General features: G+C 49.0%; 2 protein-coding genes across 6 annotated transcripts in view; one reads left to right on the forward strand and one right to left on the reverse strand.

Annotated features, from left to right (window-relative positions):
• Positions 1-102: 102 nt before the first annotated feature.
• Positions 103-15,874, forward strand: Agmat (agmatinase (putative)). Of its 3 annotated transcripts, none has more exons than XM_004850334.4 (7): positions 103-543; positions 1,662-1,864; positions 2,960-3,008; positions 4,534-4,729; positions 5,086-5,265; positions 6,785-6,869; positions 8,062-8,270. In XM_004850334.4, the coding sequence occupies exons 1-7, from the start codon at positions 308-310 to the stop codon at positions 8,133-8,135; spliced, it is 1,023 nt and encodes a 340-aa protein (XP_004850391.1). In that variant the 5' UTR covers positions 103-307; the 3' UTR covers positions 8,136-8,270. The 3 variants fall into 3 exon arrangements, with proteins under 3 accessions (XP_004850391.1, XP_087071250.1, XP_004850392.1); XM_087215124.1 differs by lacking the exon at positions 8,062-8,270 and adding an exon at positions 11,392-15,874 and having other exon boundaries at positions 111-543; XM_004850335.4 differs by lacking the exon at positions 8,062-8,270 and adding an exon at positions 13,577-15,874 and having other exon boundaries at positions 111-543.
• The window catches only part of Dnajc16 (DnaJ heat shock protein family (Hsp40) member C16), a 51,533-nt gene continuing 39,463 nt past the window's right edge, over positions 9,289-21,358 (reverse strand). For 2 of the 3 annotated variants that reach the window (XM_004850336.3, XM_004850337.3), the window contains 8 exons: positions 21,057-21,187; positions 18,071-18,254; positions 16,880-17,062; positions 16,641-16,717; positions 15,499-15,579; positions 15,167-15,265; positions 13,539-13,709; positions 9,289-13,010 (listed from right to left, as the gene is read on the reverse strand). In XM_004850336.3, the coding sequence (XP_004850393.2) occupies positions 12,611-13,010; positions 13,539-13,709; positions 15,167-15,265; positions 15,499-15,579; positions 16,641-16,717; positions 16,880-17,062; positions 18,071-18,254; positions 21,057-21,187 (1,326 nt within the window). In that variant the 3' untranslated portion in view covers positions 9,289-12,610. Of the gene's footprint in view, positions 13,037-13,538; positions 13,710-15,166; positions 15,266-15,498; positions 15,580-16,640; positions 16,718-16,879; positions 17,063-18,070; positions 18,255-21,056; positions 21,188-21,358 lie in introns of all 3 variants that reach the window. The other variant, XM_021262848.2, reaches the window with a different exon arrangement.

Here is a 21,358-nt window from a genome sequence, read left to right on the forward strand (position 1 = left end):
TTTTTTTTTGGTACCGGGGATCGAACTGAGGACCTTGCTCTTTCGAGGCAGGCTCTGCGCCACTGAGCTAAATCCCCGGCCCCAAAGTCCAGGTTTAGGGGACACAGGGCCAAGTCGCAGCTGGGACCGGGCTGGTGGGCGTGGGCCGGAGCCCCCTCTGGGCTCTGTTTACCCAAGGAGCCAGAGGCTGAAGTCCGAGGGCGGGGAGAGGTGCAGGCCTCAGGCCGTCGGCGCCTTTCATCGAGGCGCCCCTGCACTTTGAAGACTCTCACTAGCTTGCCGGCTAGGGGACAGGACGCGAGCCGCAATGCTGCGGCTGCTGGCGACCTGGGGCGCGGGGCCCGTGCGCTCGGGGCTCTGCCACTCCTGCCGGCAGGCTTCGGACGCTCCCCGGAACCAGCCTCCCAGCCCCGATTGGGTGGCCCGGCCGGTGGGCCTCTGCTCCATGATGCGCCTGCCGGTGCAGGCCTCCCCCGAGGGGCTGGACGCCGCCTTCGTCGGGGTGCCCCTGGACATCGGCACCTCCAACCGGCCGGGGGCGAGGTAAGGCCGTGACTGCCTGCAGCGGGGAAGGTCCTTCAGCTGCAGGGGCTCTGCCTGGATTTAGAGGGCCGCACCTCTTCCCCGGTCTTGTGGGTCCGGAGGGGTTTGTGTAACTCATGGGCTTTGCCCAGATGGTATCTGTGGGTCCTCTACTCCCCGCCCTGTCTTACGGCGGCATGGGACATTGCATCTGAGAGCAGACGCTGGCAGTGCCCCTTCCCAAAACTTCTATCACCTGACCGAAAATGCTCAAACTGCTCAGGCCTGGCGGCCGCACCAGTAATTAATCCCAGTACTCCGGAGGCTGAGGCAGGAGGATTGCAGGGAGTTCCAGGCGCCCCTGCCATGCTCAAATTAAGGAACCTTTCCTGAGATCAAGTCAGAGGAAGTTACATCTGTTTTCCTAATTACTGAGCACTAGCAATTTCTGATTCAACTTATCATATCTGTCTGTACTGGTCTGAATCATTCACTAAATGCACATCACTTTGCATAAATTACCTGATTTCATTACAGCACTGTGAAGTTACTAATATTTTACAGATTAGGAAACTGAGACTCAAGGACATTAAGAGATTATGTAATGCCATTAATTAATTGGTGATGAATGGGCTCCTGAATCTTCACCCCTGATCTTTTCAATAATTGCCTTGGATTTTTTTATTTTTTTGGTACCAGGGATTGAACTCGGGTCCTTGCGCTTGTGGGGCAGGTGGCGGAACCACTGAGCTAAATCTCAGGCTCCTCAATAACAGCCTTGGACTTGGCAGGGCACTTGGGAAGCATGGGGAAGCCCCAGGTTCCATGCCAGCACTGAGAAAAAAATAGTTAAGATCAATGGTTCTCAAGGGGGTGACTCTGCACCCCAGGGGATCGGGATATCTGGCAAGGACTGGGGATGTATTTGGTTGTCCCAGCTTTGGGGAGGAGGCACTGCCCACAGCTGGCAGGTCCAGGCCAGGGGTGCTGCTGAACACCCAGAAGGCGAGCCCTTGGCAGGAAGCCTCTGTCCTCCAAATGCCCCTGTGGAGTCGAGGTCTGGAAAAGGGAGCCTGGGTGCAGAGCGCCTTTGCCCTCTGAAGGCGACAGGCTGCCGGCACCATCCTCCTGCTCCCCAGGTTCGGACCCCGCCGCATCCGGGAGGAATCAGCAATGCTACGCGCGGCCAACCCTAGCATGGGTGCCCTCCCCTTCCAGTCTCTTGCCGTGGCCGACCTTGGCGATGTGAACGTCAATCTTTACAACCTTCAGGACAGCTGTGGGCGGATCCGAGAGGCCTACCAGAAGATTGTGGCCTCGGGCTGTGTTCCTCTGACCTTGGGTAACCCGAGTTTTAAAGGGCGAAGAGGCGAGCTATGGGTTTGTCAGGCAGGCAGCTGCTTCCTCAGGGCAGGCCACCGTGAAGAGGCAGAAGTAGTAAAGGGAAGGTTCTAGTTCATTCACTTCAATCCCAGGGATAGCGCTGTTAGGGCTGGTGGACTAGGGTAAGGGAGAAAGGCATCTACCTAGTGCAAAAAGTAAGGGGTCTTCAGGCACCTTGGGCACTTCTGGAATCCCAGCACTGAGGGAGGCTAAAGCAAGAGGATTGAAAATTCAAACCAGGCTTGGTAGTGCAGCACTTGGGAGGCTGAGGCAGGAGGACTGTAGCAAGTCTGAGGCCAGTCTGAGGCCAGTCTGGGCTACATAGCCAGACCTTGTCTCAAAAAACAAACAAATAAACCAAATAATGTGCATATGAAGTGCCCAGAATTGTGGTTGGTATATTTTAAACTCCAACAAATGTTAGCTGTTGGTTTTTTTTTTTTTTTTTTTGGTACTGGGGATCGAACTCGGGTCCCTGCACTTTCGAGGCAGGCAGCAGAACCACTGAGCTAAAGCCCCAGCCCCTAGCTATTGGTATTAATAAATATCAATAGTAATACTTTTCTAGGCTTGCTCTTTTGAACAGGATAGCCACTAGCCGCATGTTAAATTAAAATTAATCAAAATAAAATAGTTGGGGGTGGGGATTTAGCTCAGTGGTTCTGCTCCCTGCCTCGAAAGTGCAAGGTCCCAAGTTGGATCCCTGGTACCAAAAAAAAAAAAAAAATTAAAAAAAAAAAGTGAATTCCTCAGCCACAATATTGGCTCCTATAGAACATTTCCATCATCACAGAAGGTTCTGTTGGACAGAGCTGTTCAGGGCACTTATGGTTAAGCTTTCATTTGTTGAATTTCCTTTTTTTTTTTTCTTTTCTTTTTTGTTGAAACAGTGGCTCACTATGTTACCCAGGTTGGTCTCAAACTCCTAGGCTGAAGTGATCTTCCTGCCTCAGCCTCCTGAATAGCGGGGACTACAGACATGCACTACTGCACCTGGCTGCTATGTGATAATCTTATCCACATCTCAGATGTTTTTTCCTTTTTACCTTTGCAGGTGGAGATCACACAATCACATATCCCATATTGCAAGCCATGGCAGAAAAGTAAGTCTCAAATGGCTTGGCCAAGCGAGGTTTCAGAATTCTGGAGCTCAGGACACTTTATCTGTTGCTAGGCTGCTTTGGGTGGCAGCTGCGCCTCCCTGGTTATTCAGGGATGATAGGAAATTCCCAATGAAGTCGCTTCTGCAGATCAAAATTAAGGCCGAGCTCCAGGTGTTTGTCAGTCACCAGCTGGAAGCCAAAACCATTGTGATCAGCCCTGCTTCCGCTGCCCAGATCTCTGCTAGTCCGTGTGCTCAGTGTTTTCAAGCTGTCTGGAAGCCCTAGTGAAACTCAGAACCCCTTCTGGTTAGCTGCAGTTTCTGTTTGGCTTCAAAAGCTAAGTACAAATTACTGACAGGCAGGGCACAGGCGGCATGTGTTTTTGTTGTTTTTTTGAGATGGTGTCTGACTATGTAGCCCAGGCTGGGCTCAAGCTTGCAACCTTCCTGCCTCACAGGCTCCCAAGTGCTGTGTTCACAGGCATGCACCACCACACTCAGCTGGAGAAATCCTGTTTTCTCGATGGGACCCCTTCCCCAGACCATGGGAAGACTGATTTTTTCAGTAGTAGAGTCCAGCAGGCAATAACCATCTTTGGCTAACTTACATAGAGAAAGACAGTAGGGTTGAGGCCAGGGGTGGCAGATCCACATTTCATTTTTGGGAAGGGCATGTGGGTAGCATTCAGGCTGGATGTGTCTTCTGGCTGATAGAGGTCTTATCTCCAAGCTGTGCTTGCCTCCCACTGATGGGGACCATATGTTTGACTGTGTACCAGGGTGGCAGGCAGGGGTTGATGGAGGTGATGGAGAGGAGCTGGGTCAAATCTTGCTGTTGGAAGCCAGGTGTGGTGGCACACATTTGTAATCCTAGCACTTGGGAAGCTGAGGGAGGAGGATCATTGTGAGTTTGAGGCTAACCTGGGATACATAGTGAGTTCAAGGCCAGCCTCAACTACACAGTGAGACCCTGTCTCAAAAAACCAACCAACCAAACAAACAACGCCCCCGCCCCAAGCTTGCTGCTGGAACCAAGGGTGGTGACACATGCTTCCAATCCCAGGACTCCGGGAGGCTGAGGCAAGAGGATCTAAGTTAGAGTTCAGCCTGGGCAAGTTAGCAAGATCTTATCTCAAAAAAGAAAAGAAGGTTGGGGACATAACTCAGTGTGAAGGCCCTGGGTTCAGTTCCCTACTGTAAGAGGAAAAAAAACCTTCCTATTGGTGCCACAGTTGGGGAAGGGATGGCTGATTGGTGCAGCCTTGGCCAACCTCATCTTTGAGCCACCACCTCACTGTCATTGACGTCCCCCCTGCCCTGTCTCTAAGTGAAGCAGTTCAGGGTGGCAGCTAAAGGAGCTTCTGTTTTCTTCTGGCTCCTCTGAGAGTGAAGTGATTTGTGAGGCAGGTGGTTGAGGCCAGGCCTCCCGCTGTGGCTATGAACCATTGTCAGATTTGGTGAGGCCAGGGTGGCTGTGTTCCTGCCCACGGGGTCGCTTGGCCTCTGAGCTGCCTCGTTGTCACCAGGCATGGCCCCGTGGGGCTGCTGCACGTGGATGCCCACACGGACACGACCGACAAGGCCCTGGGGGAGAAGCTCTATCATGGGACGCCCTTCCGCCGCTGCGTGGACGAGGGACTCCTGGACTGCGAGCGGGTGGTGCAGATCGGCATCCGGGGCTCTGCTGCCACCTTAGATCCCTACCGCTACAACCGGAGCCAGGTGACACACTGAGCGCCTGTCCCCAGAGCGCCTTCCTCGGCATTGCCTACCTGTGGCCATGATGGGGTAGACCGGAACTTTACTAACCAAGTTCAGAAAGTGGGGACAGGAAGCCGAGTTTGTCACAGAGGAGGCTGTTGCTGCGCTGGGAAGAACCAACCGGCTCTCGCAGTTTCTCCCTGTCTTTAGCGAAGCTTCTCCCTGATCCTAGCTCACAGAGTAGCTTTGGCCCTACTTCCCTACCTTGCCTGTAAAATAGGGGCAGCAGTTCCTCCCCAGGGAGACTGAGGGTCAGCGGTGGAAGAGCTTGTGTGGAATTGGCCTTGACCTCCAGCTCTTCAATTCCTCCCACCCAGGGCTTCCGGGTGGTCCTGGCTGAAGACTGCTGGTTGAAGTCACTGGTGCCACTGATGGCGGAAGTCCGGCAGCAGATGGGAGGCAAGCCCCTGTACATCAGCTTTGACATCGATGCCTTGGACCCCGCCTACGCACCGGGGACAGGGACACCTGAAATTGCTGGTCTCACCCCGAGTCAGGTAAGGAGGCTCCCCTAGTGGATTCCTGGGGTGGAGATACCTAGCACCTCGCTTTCTTAGTACTTGTAGTGAGTCTTTAAGAATCGAAATAGGAATTTTTTTTTGTTTTAGTTTTTGTTTGCTTTTTTTTTTTTTTGGTACGGGGGATTGAACTTGGTTCCTTGCACTTGCAAGGCAGGCGGTGGAACCACCCAGCTAAATCCCCGGCCCTTGTTTGCTTGCTTTTTGAGACAAGGTTTTGCTATGCAGTTCAGGCTGGCCTTGAACTATGTAGCCTAGGCTGGCCTCAAACTTGCAGTGATCCTCCTGTCTCAGCTCTCAAGTGTTGGGATCCCAAGTTCACCACCATGCCCAGCCAGGATATGATTTTATCAGCAGAGCACTCAGGTTTTGTTTTTTTTTTTGGTACCAGGGATCGAACTCTGTACCTTGCGCTTTCGAGGTAGGTAGCAGAACCATTGAGCTAAATCCCGGGCTCAGCATCCAGGTTTTAACTGCTCTTGGGCTGTCCTTGGGGTGGAATACTGAAGGAGGGGGCACTGATACTGGCAGGGCTCTCATGTCTTCTCTGGGATACCAGAGTCCTTTGAGTGGTCCACCTGCTTCTGGCCCCTCTGTAGCCAGCTCAGGGACAGTGCTGTAGTGGCCCTGCCCGTCCTATGAACATTAAACCTTGGGGGTGGAGGTGTAGTTCAGTGGTCAAGCACAGGCTTTGGATGTGCAGGCCCTGTGTTCAATCCCCAGCACCCAAATGAAACCAATGAAAACATTAAATGTACCCGTTTAGGGTTAACTTAAAAAGCACACACAATGGGATTACCTCCCTACCAAGGTGACTCCCCAGGTTTACACTGAATTAAGCTTCCAGAAGGTGTGCTGAGTAGGCACAGGGTGCACAGTTGGCTGTGGCAATGGCTAGAAGTAAGCTGGGGGGTGGGGTTTTGGAGGTTCACCCCCCTCCCCCGCTTCCTGGAGCCAGACAGTGTCTGGCACAGGAGCCATGGATACTGCAAGGTGTAGTGAGAAGTGAAAGGGGGGTGCTCCTAAGTCCCCTGTCCCCCTCAGTCAGATTCAGAAACAGGAACAGCCCTCTGCTGCTCGCCTGCAGGATGGAAACCCTTACAGACTGGGCGATGTCCTCCTCCCCCTTCCCCATCCTGACCTTGGGCCACCTCTGACTTCTCCCATCATGGTGCCCTTGCCTGTCTTCTTGTCTCCCTGGAACTCTCTTCCTCAGCTTGGCTGTTCCTTTGAAACTTTCCCACCCTGGAGAAGCCTCCTCCACCTCTCCAGGATGTCATGCCTGGCGCCCTTCATCAATGGCCCTGAACCCATCGGTTTGCTCTTCTCTGTCACACCCTGGCAGAGTGCACTTCTGGGGCAGGCAGTGTGTACTCTCTGCTTGTGTCTCCAGGAGGCCCACCCTCATGGCTGCGGTTTACGGTTCCTGGTCCACGGGTGGGTGTGTGTCCGGAGCAGCCCTTGACTCTGTGGACAACCTGGTTTTCATCTTGGACAGGCTCTCGAGATCATCCGCGGCTGTCAAGGCCTGAATGTGGTGGGTGGTGACCTCGTGGAAGTTTCTCCGCAGTATGATGTTTCTGGTAAGGAAGACAGCTGTGATTCCTGAGCAGCTGCTAGTTCAAACTGTTATTAACCTAGTTACTAAATTGAACATGGATAGGTTCCCTTAAAAACCTTGGAACCCTGCTGGGTATGTCCAACAGTGAAGAAAATCAACCTATTACTGCACCCCTTACAAACAGTAGCTAATTAACCTTAACAAAACCCCTGGGATTAGCCAGGTATTATTAATCTGTCAGCAGAAGAGAAAGAAAGCAGCTTGAGGTTTAGTGACAAGGTGGAGCAATTCCATCCTCCTTTGGTATCTGAGTGAAAAGTGAATATTTAGCTGGGTGTGGTGGTGCATGGTGGTAATGTCAGTAATCTGGAGGCTGAAGAAATTCAAGGGCAGCCTGGGCTACAAAGTGAAACCCTGTCTCAACAAAGTGTGCGGGTGCAGCTCAGTGGGAATCCCCCTGGGTTCAATCCTCAGTGCTGCAGGAAAACAACAACAAAAAAATCTTAAGAGGGCTGGGGATTTAGCTTAGCTTAGCCTGCCCCTGCCTCAAAAGCGTGGAGTTTGATCCCTGGTACCAAAAAAAAAAAAAAATCTTAAAAGCAGTTGCCATCTGGATTTTTTTTTTTTGTACTGGGTATTGAACCCAGGGCCTTCACACTGAGCTACATCCCCAGCCTTTTAAAAATTTTAGACAGGGTCTCACTAAGTCACTAAGTTGCCCAGATTGGGCTTGAACTTGCAATTCTCCTGCTTCAGCCTCCCAGAGTGCTGGGATGCAGTATGCCCAGGTTGTCCTGGAAATTTTAATTTAAAAATGCTTACAGAGTTAGGGCTTTTGGCTTCAGAGGCAGGTAATAAATACGGTACACAGCATTATTAGAGGTTTTGTTTTTTGGTACTGGGGATCGAACTCAGGACCTTGCATTTTTGAGGCAGACTCAGTGCCACTGAGCTAAATCCCTGGCCCTATTAGAGGGTTTCTTGTGGTGGGGGGAGTCTTAAGTGGAAGCAAAGACTCCTGTGAATTCTCATACTGTTTCCAGATGAGAGAGGGGGAATAGCAGGTCACATGCTCACGGTTGGATGGGCAGCCCATGGAGGGCACAGAGTTGGGGTCAGAGGGCAGAGGCTGGGGGTCCTAACACTCAGCTTCCAGGTGGGGAGGGTGGTGGGTATGTGGTACTCATTCACTCGGGCTGGGGTTCTCCTCCCAGGAAATACAGCCCTCCTGGCAGCGAACCTGCTGTTCGAGATGCTGTGTACACTACCCAAAGTGACAACTGCCTGAGCTTTCTAGAGACTGCCTTGCTGGACAATCTCCGGAATTTATGAGCCACAATCTTGAGTATGAGAGTTTATGCCAGTAGAGCTGTCTGCTGGAAGTGTCACTGTGGCTATAAAATAAAGACATTCAGAACTCTAACCCAAACAGCCACCGTTTCTGAGGAGTTTGAGTGGACTTAGGAAGTTAAGCTCTGATACTGCTTTTGAGTTTTTCTTTTGATGAATGAGGATGGAGGACACAGGGAGGGGATGGAGAATTCATTCAAGGTTATCTAAAACTTGAAGCACTGAAATTAAAAAAACTTATGGAATAGGGCCGGGGATTTAGCTCAGTGGTTCCCGCTGCTTGCCTAGCAAGCACAAGGACCCGAGTTAGATCTCTGGTACCAAAAACCAAAACAAAACAAAACACAACAACAAACTTATGGAATAATGCTGTGTAGATTTTCCATATTTCTACAGAATCTTCTTTTAAAATACAGCTCCTTGGGCCGGGGATTTAGCTCAGTGGTTCTGCTGCCTGCCTTGCAAGCATAAGGACCGGAGTTCGATCCCTGGTACCAAAAAAAAAAAAAATACAGCTCCTTCTCCAGGAGCTTAGGGGCTATATCTTGGTTTCAGGACCACTGTAAATATAAATGAAAAGTTAGAAAGAAAACGCATGCAAGTCCTAGGAGGTACCTGGGAAGGGCCCAAAACGTCTTCTACTCTGGACCACACAGCTGAGCCCTCGATGAAACCTCTAACCCATTCCCTATAAGATTCAGGTTTGCATGAGCTACTTTTCTTTTTGTGGTACTGGTGATTGTACCCAGTGCCTCTGAGCTATATCCCTGGCCTGCCCCCCCCCCCCCCCCCCCCCGCTTTTTTAAGACAAGGTCTTGATAAATCGTTAAATTGCCCAGATTGGTTTTGGGCTTGAACTTGTGACCCTTTTGCCTCAGCCTCCCACAGTACTGGGATTCCTGGATAATTACTAGCACATTATCTGTTTTTTAAGCTGAGGCACTCTCTAGGACAACAGTTCCTGAAATCTGCAGTTAAACTATTAAACTATGCTGACAGCAAGCATGTGAATTACATGTAAATTTGATTTTGTTCATAATGTATCTGTGATCAAATCTTTATCTCAGAATGCAAGAGCTACCCAACAGTAGTCACACATTAAAATAGTTTATTTGATTCCAGTCTGTAATATTCTTAAAACAAATAACATCAGCTTCAGTGCCTGTTCACAATACAAGAAAACAAAAAAACAAAACCCAAAAACCTCAAAAAAGCAAAAAAACCAAAAACTCCCCTGAAAACAAACAAAAAAATCCCAAAACATAAAAAAGATACAACTTGCCACATAAGTTATTTGTTCTAAAGAGTATCAAAAGTGCAAAATATTCACCTTCTCTGATGGGTTTCTCAAGTATAATTATCTTTCTTGAACAGATTTAGCAGCTGCCACATTGCATTTGTTTTCTTGGGAAGATGTCAGATATTTGACATGAACTAAATTTCATCTGCAAAGATGTTTTGCATCAGTTTGTTTTTGTTTTGGTGATGGTGGAGATCAAATCCAGTGCCTGGCACATGCAAGGCAAGTGCTTTACCACAGAGCTACACCTTGAGCCAGGCCCCGGCTTTTAAGGAATTCTACTATAAAGAAAAAAGCTGAGCGTTTGCTTCCAATTCCTACTTCCAAACAAAGCAAATCATTTAAAGCATAGTCAGATTCTATATTTTGTTCTTTTTGAGACAGTCTTGCTACATAGCCCATGCTGGCCTTGAACTTGTAGCCAACATTCTGCCTCAGCCTCCTGAGTGCTGAGATTACAGGCCCACACCCAGCCCCATTTTTTTTACATCAAGAAAACACTTATGTCCAGATGGCAGCTGCAAATTGATTATTATGATAATAAATAAAAGTCTATAGTATGAAGAGTGTGAATGAGAAAGAGATCAACCTCAGAAAACTATGACCTAGCAGCTGTGACCCCAGGGTGCTTTCTGGAAAGGAGGCCAGGCCTGCTCACTGCAGTGTTGCTCAGTGGGGGCTGATTAGGTGTCAGACAAACTGGGACCAGTACCTGAGCAATGAAAAGAAGCAGTTCTGAGACGGTTTTGTAGCCCACAAACACTTGTTTTAGGCTAGTTTTCGCTCATCTACCAAACACAATGCATGTCAGTATCAACTGGAGACACTCGCCTCTTAAAACATCAATGTTGCTATTTGAAGACGCAGGTGTCAAGACCCAAATCAGATCCTATAGGACCACAAATATCACAATGAGAAATGGCAGCATTGGCTGAGCAGGACAGGGGCTCATGTGTTTGACACAAAAGTAAACAAATTCTTGGACACAACATTCGTAAGGGAGGAAAGGCTTGTAACGGTCAAGGGTAAAGTTCAATAGAAAATAAAAGCCACAGTCTCCTCTTGGGGTGCGTGGGCACCAACCCCTAGGCAGACCCGTAGGAGAATTTTTGGACTCAATCATTTGCCAGGGGTATTTGTCAATTCCATCACCATTTTCTTTCCTGTTACAAGCAGAAGGTACAGCTGTCTGTAGGTGCTTTTAATGATAAATTTTTTTTTGTACTGGAGATTGAACTAAGGATCTTGTGCTTTTGAGGGAGGTGCGGTGCCACTGAGCTAAATCCCCGGCCCTAATGACATAAATGAAAAAAAAACACATCTGGGCAATTTTTGGTTTTTAGAAATTAAAGCCAAGAATTTCATTATTATCACAAATTAAAAATAAAAACCTACTACTGAATCAAAACACTACTCCTATGATCAACTTGGCCATTAAAAACAAAAACATAGGCGGGGATTTAGCTGAGTGGTTCCGCTGGCTGCCTTGCAAGCACAAGGTCCCAAGTTTGATCCCTGGTACCAAAAAAAAACAACTCAAAAAAACCTCACAAAGAAACCTAGAAAATAATTCTGAAGCCAGTATATCAAGGAGCCAGTAAAGTGAATTCTAACTGGGCAGGTGCTGTAGACAAAGTGCCCACAGCCAGCATCAAGTCTGAAGGGTCATGTGGAAGAACCATGGCTGGCAGTGAGTTCTTTATTTTTTAATAAAGCTGTAAGACTCCATGAAAAGCCACAGGAATCCCTGGGCTCAAGTAATTCATTATGTACCACCATAGCTCAATGTTGAAATGATCAATGATCCAAGTGGCTTAGTTAAAAGCAATTTTGGTTAGAGAAATACTAACTTAGTACACATTCCATCCCTGATTTTCACCCTTCCTTACAAAAGGGCATTTGCCTGGACAGCAGAACAGATCACTCTTGGAAGCTGTCCCGACCTCACTGGTGATTTGGGCCTAAGAACAAAGAGAATGCCTGCTCATGGCTGGCATGACCGGCCCGGCCCCAGGCACACGAAGCACTGGTGACTGGTGTGACCCTGGGCCTGGGAGCACAGGTGCCATGGGAAGGGAGCAACCATGAAGCTGAGACACTGGGATTGAGGCCAGAAGTGGAAAGGAAGCCACTGCAAATGGGAGTCTAGGACAAGTCTCAGCTTACTTGTCACAAAAGATGACCTGAAGATACAGCATTTTTGGGGCTGCTGAGAAAGTTTACATTCCTCGATACAAAGACGTTGTCTGGTATTTGACTCGAGATACCATAGGATAAGAGGTTCCTCCACCTGACCCCTGGCAGGCAGGAATCACCAGTCCTCAGTTTAACCTCTACTGGCTCCAAAGCAGCTTATCTACGTTCAGAGAACAAGGTTACAAGTTATGGCTCCTAATATCTGTACCCTAAATTGATAGGGGCAGAAAGGCATCTGAAAACGTACAGGTCAATGGCTCAAAGTCACGATGGTGCTTCTTGCAGGGCCAATGCTTCCTGGGGCTGCATGGCTCCAGGTTTCCCTTCCCTTTGCTTGGGAGGAAAACCAAACTCATATGTGCCCTTCTCCCCTTTCAAGACTGTCGCTGGCAAACTGTCATGGGGGATACCCCCAAAATACATTTCTCACTGCTTACTTCCAGAATGACCATTCCAGGAAGACTACTTGGAGCAAAGGCTCTCGAGAAACGCTGGCTGTTCTGTGTGGAGCATGTGCAGCAAGGCTGAGGGTGGGAGGCAGGGAAGGGTTAAGTGATGTTGGCGACAGGCTCCCAGGGGTCCATCCCGCACAGCTTCTCCAACATAATGGACAGGTTGGGAGGGAGGTGTGAGCACATGACAGAGGTAACAAAGAGGAGGGAATGGAGAGGTCTATTTAAATAGTGAAGCATTCAAATGAGGACAAAAAACTCCACAGGGAAAAGAAATTATTTTGATCTAGGACATCAAGCCTGTGGTGTGGTTCACTCCCAGGACAAAGGAGAGATTCTTCCTGCTACTGTGCTGGAAGAGTGATCTAAAATCTATACTCTGTTCATGGTGATAGTTGAGTCCTGAAAATACCTGTTCTGAGGACCAGTTAAAAACCTGAAGAGTTCACAGCTCTTTGGAAATCCTCAGTCCAGCTCCGGCCATGACGGGATATAGAACCTCTGTAAGGACCCTTCCAGCAGGCGCTCCATCCACAGGGACAGCTTGCTCAGCTTCCCTTTGATGGGCCTGGGGCCAGGGCCACCAGAAGGCTTCCCCCGAGCTTCGCCCAGGTGCAGTGAGGAGTCAAGATCACCGCAGGATCCCATGGCCTCTTCCTCTTCCACTGTTTTTTGGGGTTTGAAGAGGCAGAAGTACTTCTTGTGGCCGTTCAGAGCCAGTACGTAGCCAGTGTAGTCCCGCTCCATGAAATGCTTGTCATACTGGTTTGGGATCAGGGCTGCATCCTGAGCAAACTCGAGGAGGTATTCCAGCCACTCCCGGTGCTTGTCCAGGCTCAGGAAGGAGAAGTGCAGGCAGCTGCTCCTGTGCAGGACAGTCAGGACTCAGTGCTGTGACATATTACCCATAGGGGACAAAAATACTCCAGTCGGATACAAGATGACGGGAAAGGGTTTTGCATCAGGTGGAGGCTGAACACACTGGCTTTCTAGGGGAGCCAGGTGACCTCTGTGACAGCCATATCACTCTACTCATCCACTTGCCTCCTCTCGCCAGCAGGACTTGGTCACCCTTGGTGTCTGGGTTCAAGAGAACGCCTGAGTTTGGAAAAGGCAGTGTTCTGACATGGCTTAGGGAGTAACACTGAGGTCAAGCTCTTCTGTCCACAAACCAACAGGACATGAAAATAACGTGGGCAAAGAGGTCCCTGTGATGGCTCAGATGTCGGGGTTGGGAAGGACACAGCCAAAATTAGATGGCTGCATGGATAAAGCCCTGAATGGCCATGGAGGAAAGGGTGCAACGGTCCCTCACCCAAAGGGACCCAAGAGTGCATGTCTTCTCTCCCTTTCTTACACACACACACACACACACACACACACACACACTTACCCAGTGAACGTGTAAACCTCAAAAGCAAATTTCTGCAGCAGGACGGACCTGGTGGAGTTGGACAGGATGAGGACCACGTTCATGTGGCCTGGCCTCAGGCGGACCAAGTTGCTGGTGTACGTCACATCTGTGAGCTCGGTGACCTCCACAAAACCTTTTTTAGGAATCTTGCTGTGGGGAAATATGGAGGATTTAGGATGGCATCAGGAGAGGTGGATGCCACTACTTTAGGAAGGCACTGGTGGAGCACACGCTGGGCTCTTAACAGACCATGAGGATGTTTACTACTCCCACTCTGGAGAAACGGAGCCACCCCAACTCACAGGTAACCCTGGCTACAACAGCCCTCTGTTGCTGCTTTTTGGCTGTTGTGAAAGCTGCCTTAGGACAGAATGAAGGTGCCAGTGGCCACTCCATCTGTTTCCCTTGTCTCTGAGATCCTGGCTCTGATCAGTCATGGGCAAACTTATGAGTGGTGGTGACACTGAGATGCTTCTGGGCTGCCTGCCTCCGTTACCTCATCTGAGACTGAGAAACTGAAGCCACAGGTGGATGATGACCAGACCGTCTAAACATCTACAGGGTCTGGGCAGACATTTTTTTTTTGTATTATAATATTGTAATCTTTTTTTTTTTTTGGTACCAGGGATCGAACTTGGGACCTTGTTCTTGCGAGGCAGGCGGCGGTGGAATCACTGAGCTAAATCTCTGGCTCATCTTTTTTTTTTTTTTCTTGAGACAAGGTCTTACTATGTAGTTCAAGCTTACCTTGAACTCACTATGGAGCGCAGGTTGGCCTTGAACTCACACAATCCACCTGTCTCAGCGTCCTGAATGCTGGGATTATAGGAGTGAGTCACTACACCTGGCTAATATTGTAATCATTTTTTTTTTTTGGTACCGGGGATTGAACTCGGGTCCTTATGCTTGCAAGGCAGGTGGTGGAACCACTAAGCTAAATCCCCAGCCCCCCGTCATCATTTTTATATGAATATTTTTGGGTTGTCAAATGAGTTTCCATTATTTATGAAGAAATTTGCTTTGATATATAAGTGCTTTGAATTATGAGCATGTTTCTGGAATGAATCATGCTCACAACCACCATTTTACTGTGTTTCATATACATAATGATACCTTAGAGGATTGGACCCAAGTCTATACATGAAGCTCATTTATGGTTCATGTACACCTATGCACATGGCCTGAAGATAATTTCTTTTCCTTTTTTTTGGACAGGTCTCCCTATGTAGTTCAGGTTGGCCTTGAACTTTGACAATCCCCTTGCCTCAGCCTCCTGTGCTGAGTTACAGGTGTGCGCTGGGCTAGCCTGAAGATAATTTCATAGAGAAGTTTTAGTGCACCTGCATTTTGGCATGACCTGTTCTATCAGGTCAGGTGTGAAACTCTCAACTTGTGGGTTATGCTTGTGCGAAGTTTCAGATTCTGGAGCATCTGACATTTCACTTTTCAAGTTAGGGATGCTTAACCCTTGCTCTTGTCCTGCATGAGGGAGGTGAGGTGTAGCCCTTCAACCTCTCCTTGCTACTCATCCCTTGCTGCCCTGCAGGCTGCATGATTGCTCGGGGCGGGTGCAGAGGATGAATGAGTGTGGAGTGGGTCACAGAAACCTGCTGCTTTCTTTGGTGAAGCTCGGCTCAGTCTTCCCAGCCTTCTCAGGAATCTCCTCTTTATCTGGAGGGTGTGACTCTCGCTCATCGCTGGAGTCACTGAAGAATGAAAAAAAGAGTTTTACCAAAAAAAAAAAAAAAAAAAAGACTGGTTTTGAGACAGGGTTACTGCCCAGGTTGCCTTTGAAATCCTGGGCTCAAGTCATCCTTCTGCTTCAGCCTCCCAAGTAGTGGGGATGACAGGTGTGTGCCACCACGGCCATCCCCTCAAAAGAGCACAAATAAATGACCATGGTGATTTGGGGCTCCCTGTGAGCAGCCTGGGCACCCACCTGAAAGCCTGGATGATGACGGTGCCGAAGAGGATGAAAAGGGCGGAGAAGATCAGGGACAGGAAGGGCATCATTTCCCGCCTGGAACCAAGTGTGCAGCTGTGTTAGCTCCAGCTACTGCTGGTTTCTCTCCGATGCAAAGGAGAAACAACACACCCACCCCTGGCGAGGATGCTTTCACCCCAACAGACACTGCAGTACAAATGGGCTGGTGTGGGCGAGGGCGAGAGTGAGTTTGTTTATTTGGTGCCTAATTCTCAGGTAGCTTACTCCAAAGGCTGGTTTTCTATCTTGGCATGTAACAGGCTAAGCTGAATAAATTCTATAGAAGGCACTGAGTTGATAACAAGGATAATAAAGGGCTTAAAGCTGTAAACATGAGACAATTTTCTGATGTTGAAGTATCAGCAACTAAAATGTCTGTGGAATGATCTCAGTTTTATTAATTTTTTTGGGAGGGGCCAGAATAATCCAGATGAGGTCCAGAGGAGTGGAGCAGGAGAGAAAATCGAGCTTTCAAGACTTGTTTCAGGACTGGTGCTCTAAGACTTTGCTCAGCCACTGACACCCGTCCAGGGCCTGCCAGATTCCCGGCACTGTGCTGGGTGCTGGAGTCACAGCACGAATTTGAGGGGGAGATGTTCTCACTGGGGCATGGGGTGGGAAGTATTCCCTTTGCTTGATTCACTGATTCCTCCGTGCGTCTGCACACAGGCCTCCCTGTGTGTGGGTCCTGTGTGGAGCACTGAGGGCCCTGATGAAGTGGTTGGCAGGCCCAGCTCTGCTGTGCGGATGGGAGGCCAGGGCAATCCCTTCCTAGCCAGTGGGAAGTGGCGGTTGGCAAACAGAAAAATAGTTGGGTACTAAAAGGAGGAAGAGGGCCGGGGATGTAGCTCAGTGGTGCAGCACCTGCCTGGCCAGCACAAGGCCCTGAGTTTGATTCTTGGTACCAAAAATGAAAAAAAAAAGACCAAAAAAAAAAGCCCCTTTAAAAAAAATCCTTGAAAGGAGGAAGGGGGAGCAGTCGTTGGAAAGCTCTACAAGGCATGCACAAGAGGAGAATGGGCTCTTTCCAAGAGACACACAGTGACGCAGTATTCACGGAGAAAGAGCCCCCGAGCGAGCTCCCAGTGTGTTCCTACCAGTTACTGTGAAACATGATGTCCCAGCAGTCAGCGAGGTAGTCGGAGGCGGAGTAGAGCCATCGGAGGAGAAAGACCTGTGGAGACCGAAAATGGAGGGTGGTCAGAGCCACACTTGGAGGGAGGGTTCTCTGCCCCCAACACAGAGCTGCTGGGAACCTCGGTTCTTAGCAGAACTGTCACCAGCCCTGCGAGCCTGAGGGCTCCACCAGCTGCCCAGGCTTCCGGCCAATGCTCACAGGGGCAAGCTCATCCGTCAGGTCAGGGAGCACGGCCTCAGACGCCAGGAGGCCTGGGTCCTTCCGAAGCTGGTCGAGGAAGCCCAGGAGGATGAACTTATTGCTCTCGCTGCCAGTCCAAGGCTCCTCCAGGGTTCTGTACACCACCCTTCCTGCTGTGTTGCGCCTTTCTAAGACGGACACCTGGGGGAGGGGGGAGAGCCATCAGAAGTTGTTTTTTCTCCAGGGAGGATGGACAAAAGGGTCTCATGAAGTCAGTAATAAGCTCCAACACAAATATCTGAAGAGTCTAAAGTACTTGGAAGAGATTGAAATCCTCCTGACAAAATCATTTTGCAGTACTGGGGGTGGAACCCAGGGCCTTATACAAGCTACGCAAGTGCTCAAACACTGAGCTACATCCCCAGTCTTTTTTATTTTTATTCTGAGACAGGGTCTCACTAAGTTTCCCAGGCTGCCTTGAACTTGGGATTCTCCTGCTTCGGCCCCATGAGTTACTAGGGTTACAAGTATGTACCACTGCTTCTGGCATGCGTTTGTTCATTCATTCATCCACTCATGAGACAGGGTCTCATTATGATGCCTAAGCTGGCCTTTATCTCCCAGGTTCAAGCAATCCTCCTGGCTCAGCCTTCTAAAAAGAATTTTTTTTTTGTACTGGGGATTGAGCTCAGGACCTTGTGCTTTTGAGGCAGGTGCGGTGCCACTGAGCTAAATCCCTGGCAAAAGGAATTTTTTTTGGAGACAGGGTCTTGCTATGTAGTCCAGCCTGGCCTTCAACTCCTATGTAGCCTAGGCTGGCCTCAGACATGCAGTGATCTTCCTGCTTCTGCCTCCCAAGTCCTGGGATTACAAGTGTGCAGCACCACACCTGGCTCAAAAGAAATCGTTTTTATGGTGATTTTGCAAAGCTCTTGAAAAAGTTAAATTTATTTATTTATTTATTAAAATAAACTTTGTTCTATAACCTCTGACTTAAAATTATAATAACAAAGCTTTGGTTTTTAGAGGGATTTTCCATTACCAAGATGATGACAAAATCAAAGCTGAGCTTTATAAAAAAAAAAGCTGAGCTTTATTACTTTTCCCATCCCGGGGGTGGAACCTAGGGCCTCACCATGCTAGGCAAGGGCTCTACACTGAGCTGCATCCCCAGCCCCAAGGAAGGTCAGGAGAGAACCTGGAGCTCACCGCTGATTTCCCTTGAAATGCCTCACTGTGTGGTAGCAGGGTGCTGGCGAACTCCTGCTGCCGGCTGCTGTAGACGTGCACGAACCTCACCGTGTCCCTCGTGTTGGCCAGGGCAAAGGACAGGAAAGCCTCAAAGGGTTTGCTCAACTTGGTGGCCTCAGGGGTCAGTAAGACCACGCAGTACCTGCACAAGAGCAAGAGGAGATTCTGTGACCTACCTAGGTGGGCCTAGAACCTGCCATGGCCAGCAAAGGGAAGAGGAGGGTGTCCCTGACTTATAGGGCTGCACATGTCTGGATGATGAAAGCTGCTGTCTCCAAGGAGAGGAGACTTCCAAGTCATTAATCAGTGCCCTCTCCCTTTCCAGTTTTCCTCAAGCAACTTCTCCATTACATATGCCAGCTACTTGTAAGCCAGTGGTCATTGGGCCTCCCAGACATCTCTGTCCTAGCTCTTCTGCCACAGCAGGGACCAGCTGGATCTATCTCAGGCCAGAGGCCACTGAGCCCCATTTTGAAGTGGCTTCCTCGCTCATTCACTTGTTCTCCTGCCCATTCCCTGAACACTAACTGAATGTGTGGGAAGAAAGGCAACATTCTGGCCCTCCAGGAGCTTATGCTCCCATGGGGAAGACAGATAAGAAATAAGGAAGCTACAGTGTAACAGGTAACAGCAAGTGCTGTGAACAAAAGACAAGAAAGGGTCAGACAGGCTAGTGTGGGGTGGAAGTCACAAGCCACCGACAAGCTGGTCAGGGAACTGTCACCTGAGAGGGTGACAGCAGCGCAGAGACCTGAGTGAGCTGCGCTATGAGAGGAAGTGGGGTCAGAGCACAAATGTGAAGACCAGGATGAGAGCAACTTGGCCTGCTGGGACGCTAAAGGTCACTGGCTGTGCCGGCACAGCGGACTGGGCAGCACAGGAGTGGAAAGGCAGCGGGGGGAAAGACTAGCAGAAGGCTGCCCTGGTGTCTCCCTGGGGGACAACGGTGGCCTGGTCTAAGGTGGCAGTGGTAAAAAAGTGAGAAATGGGTAGATTTGAATGTTTTTGAGGTATAGTATAGTATCTGTGTAAACAAAAGTTCCTATAGTCCAGGACTATTTTTTTTTAATTTTTTGAGACAGGGTTTCACTATGTAGTTCAGGCTGGCCTTAAACTCATCATGTAGCCTAGGCTGGCCCTGAACTCATGCCAATCTTCCTGGCTCAGCTTGCTGAGTGTTAGAATTGCAGGTGTGCACCACCATGCCTAGCTAGGATATTCTTTTTGTTGTTGTTGTTGATGGCAGTAGTATTTTTCTTCAATTTTTTTTTTTTTTGGTACTAGGGATTGAACTTGGGACCTTGTGCTTGCGAGGCAGGCAGCAGAACCACTGAGCTAAATCCCCGGCTTTGTTCAATTTTTTTTTTTTTTTTGGTACCGGGGATTGAACTCAGGTCCTTGTGCTTGCACAGCAGGCGGCGAAACCACTGAGCTAAATCCCCAGCCCTATTGTTCAATTTTTAAAAATAAATTTTATTTTATTTTATCCTTTTTCCCCCTCAAGCCCTCTCCCTTCCCTATGTACAAAAGCTTTGTTTCCATTTTTCCTTCTATTTTCACTTTTTTTCCTGTCCCTTCCTTCCTTTCTCCCTCCCTCCTCCCTTGTTCCCCTTCATTTAAACACTTTCTTTTCATTTCCCAACATCCATTATACATTTCAGTCCTTATTTAGGATATTCTTTTTTTTTCTTTTTAGGATATTCTTTTTAATCCAATGAAAGTCTGGTTTCTTTCTTTCTTTTGGTACTGGGGATCGAACTTGCAGCAGGTGGCAAAACCACTGAGCTAAATCTCCGGCCCAAAAGTCTGGTTCCTTGGTTCCTTGGTTTATTCCTTCCTTTCTTCCTTCCTTCCTTTCTTCCTTCCTTTTCTTTCTGGTATTGGGGATGAACTCAGGACCTTGTGCTTTCGAGGCAGGTGGCAGTACCACTGAGCTAAATGCCTGGCCCTCTTTTCTGTTCTTTTGAGACAGGGTCTTGCTATGTAGTTCAGGCTGGCCTTGAACTCACTGTGTAGCCCAGGCTGGCCTGGAACTTGCAGGAATCCTCCTGTCTCAGCCTCCCAAATGCTGGGATCACAGGAGTGCACCACCATGCCCAGCTGAAAGTCTGTCTTTGTTCTTTCTTGGACTGTAAAAAGCAACTGGAAAAGTGTGGAAACAGGGAAGTTATTTCTCTTCTTTTTTTTTCTGGGTATCAGGGATCGATCTCAGGAACTTATGCTTGCGAGGCAGGCGGCAGAACCACTGAGCTAAATCTTTGCCCCCAGGGAAGTTATTTCAAACATGCGTAACTGTATTTTCAAGTAATATAAATCTATTTTCCTTCCCAATCCAGATTATCTTTTTTTTTTTTGTACTGGGGATTGAACTTGGGACCTTGTGCTTGCAAGGCAGGTGGCAGAACCACCCAGATTATCTTTTACAGATAAAATAGTGATAAATTTAAAGCTATTGGGCCAGGGATTTAGCTCAGTGATTCCGCCACCTGCTTTGTAAGCGCAAGGTCCCGAGTTCAATCCCTGGTACCAAAAAAACAAAACAATAAAAATAAATTGAAAGCTACTGATTAGTAATCTGAAAAAGGCATAATGAATGATTTCCCTGAATTTCCAAACTTTTAAAAAATGGCATAGTAACTCTTCACTTACTTCAGCAAGTCACCAGCTAATCCCTTAACATCTGGGCATGCTGCTGCCTGCCCGCGTAATCACTGTCCTGGGCCCTCTGCAATGCTCCAGCAGGGACAGCAACTCTCTCTCCCACTCCGGAAATGCCACATATTAGGGCAGGCTGGTCCCCAGGTGCTCAGGACTAATGCCCCCCCCCCCCCCCCCCGCCCCAGTCCCCCGGCCCTACATCAGTAAGTAAGGCCCAGCTCTGTCCCAGAGGAGATGTTTACCCCCTGTGGGCAAAGGCAAGCAGAGGCGAGCCTCCCGTCCTTACTTCCTCTGGCGGTGAGACCGCTTCACGGGGCAGAGCTCGTGGAACAGCTTCTGGCTGGTGAGCCTGGCCGCCAGCAGGTACTTGTTCTGGGTGATGAAGTCATCCATCACCTGCTTCTTCAGACTTTGAGCCTGCACACAAACCGAGAAGTGGAGGCTTGTGACTCAGTTTCCTCACTGCAGATGGGCTTTATTTACAAGCCAATAAAAATGTGGTGGCCCTGGTTCCAATACCTTAGCCAGGTCAGGCAGGCCTGATTGAGCAAACGAACACACAGTGATAAAGATAGAACTATTTTAGGT

This window comes from Heterocephalus glaber, unplaced genomic scaffold, assembly GCF_053883595.1.
Source record: "Heterocephalus glaber isolate CG9 unplaced genomic scaffold, H.glaber_assembly_v1.0 deba00001452, whole genome shotgun sequence".
Classification (NCBI taxonomy): domain Eukaryota; kingdom Metazoa; phylum Chordata; class Mammalia; order Rodentia; family Bathyergidae; genus Heterocephalus; species Heterocephalus glaber.

Bases quoted from the DNA above. Each gene is read 5' to 3' on its own strand.
- Agmat (XM_004850334.4), top strand. From the start codon at position 308: ATGCTGCGGCTGCTGGCGACCTGGGGCGCGGGGCCCGTGCGCTCGGGG. The intron at 544-1,661 runs GTAAGGCCGTGA...CCTGCTCCCCAG, and splicing joins TCCAACCGGCCGGGGGCGAG to GTTCGGACCCCGCCGCATCC. The intron at 5,266-6,784 runs GTAAGGAGGCTC...CATCTTGGACAG, and splicing joins CTGGTCTCACCCCGAGTCAG to GCTCTCGAGATCATCCGCGG.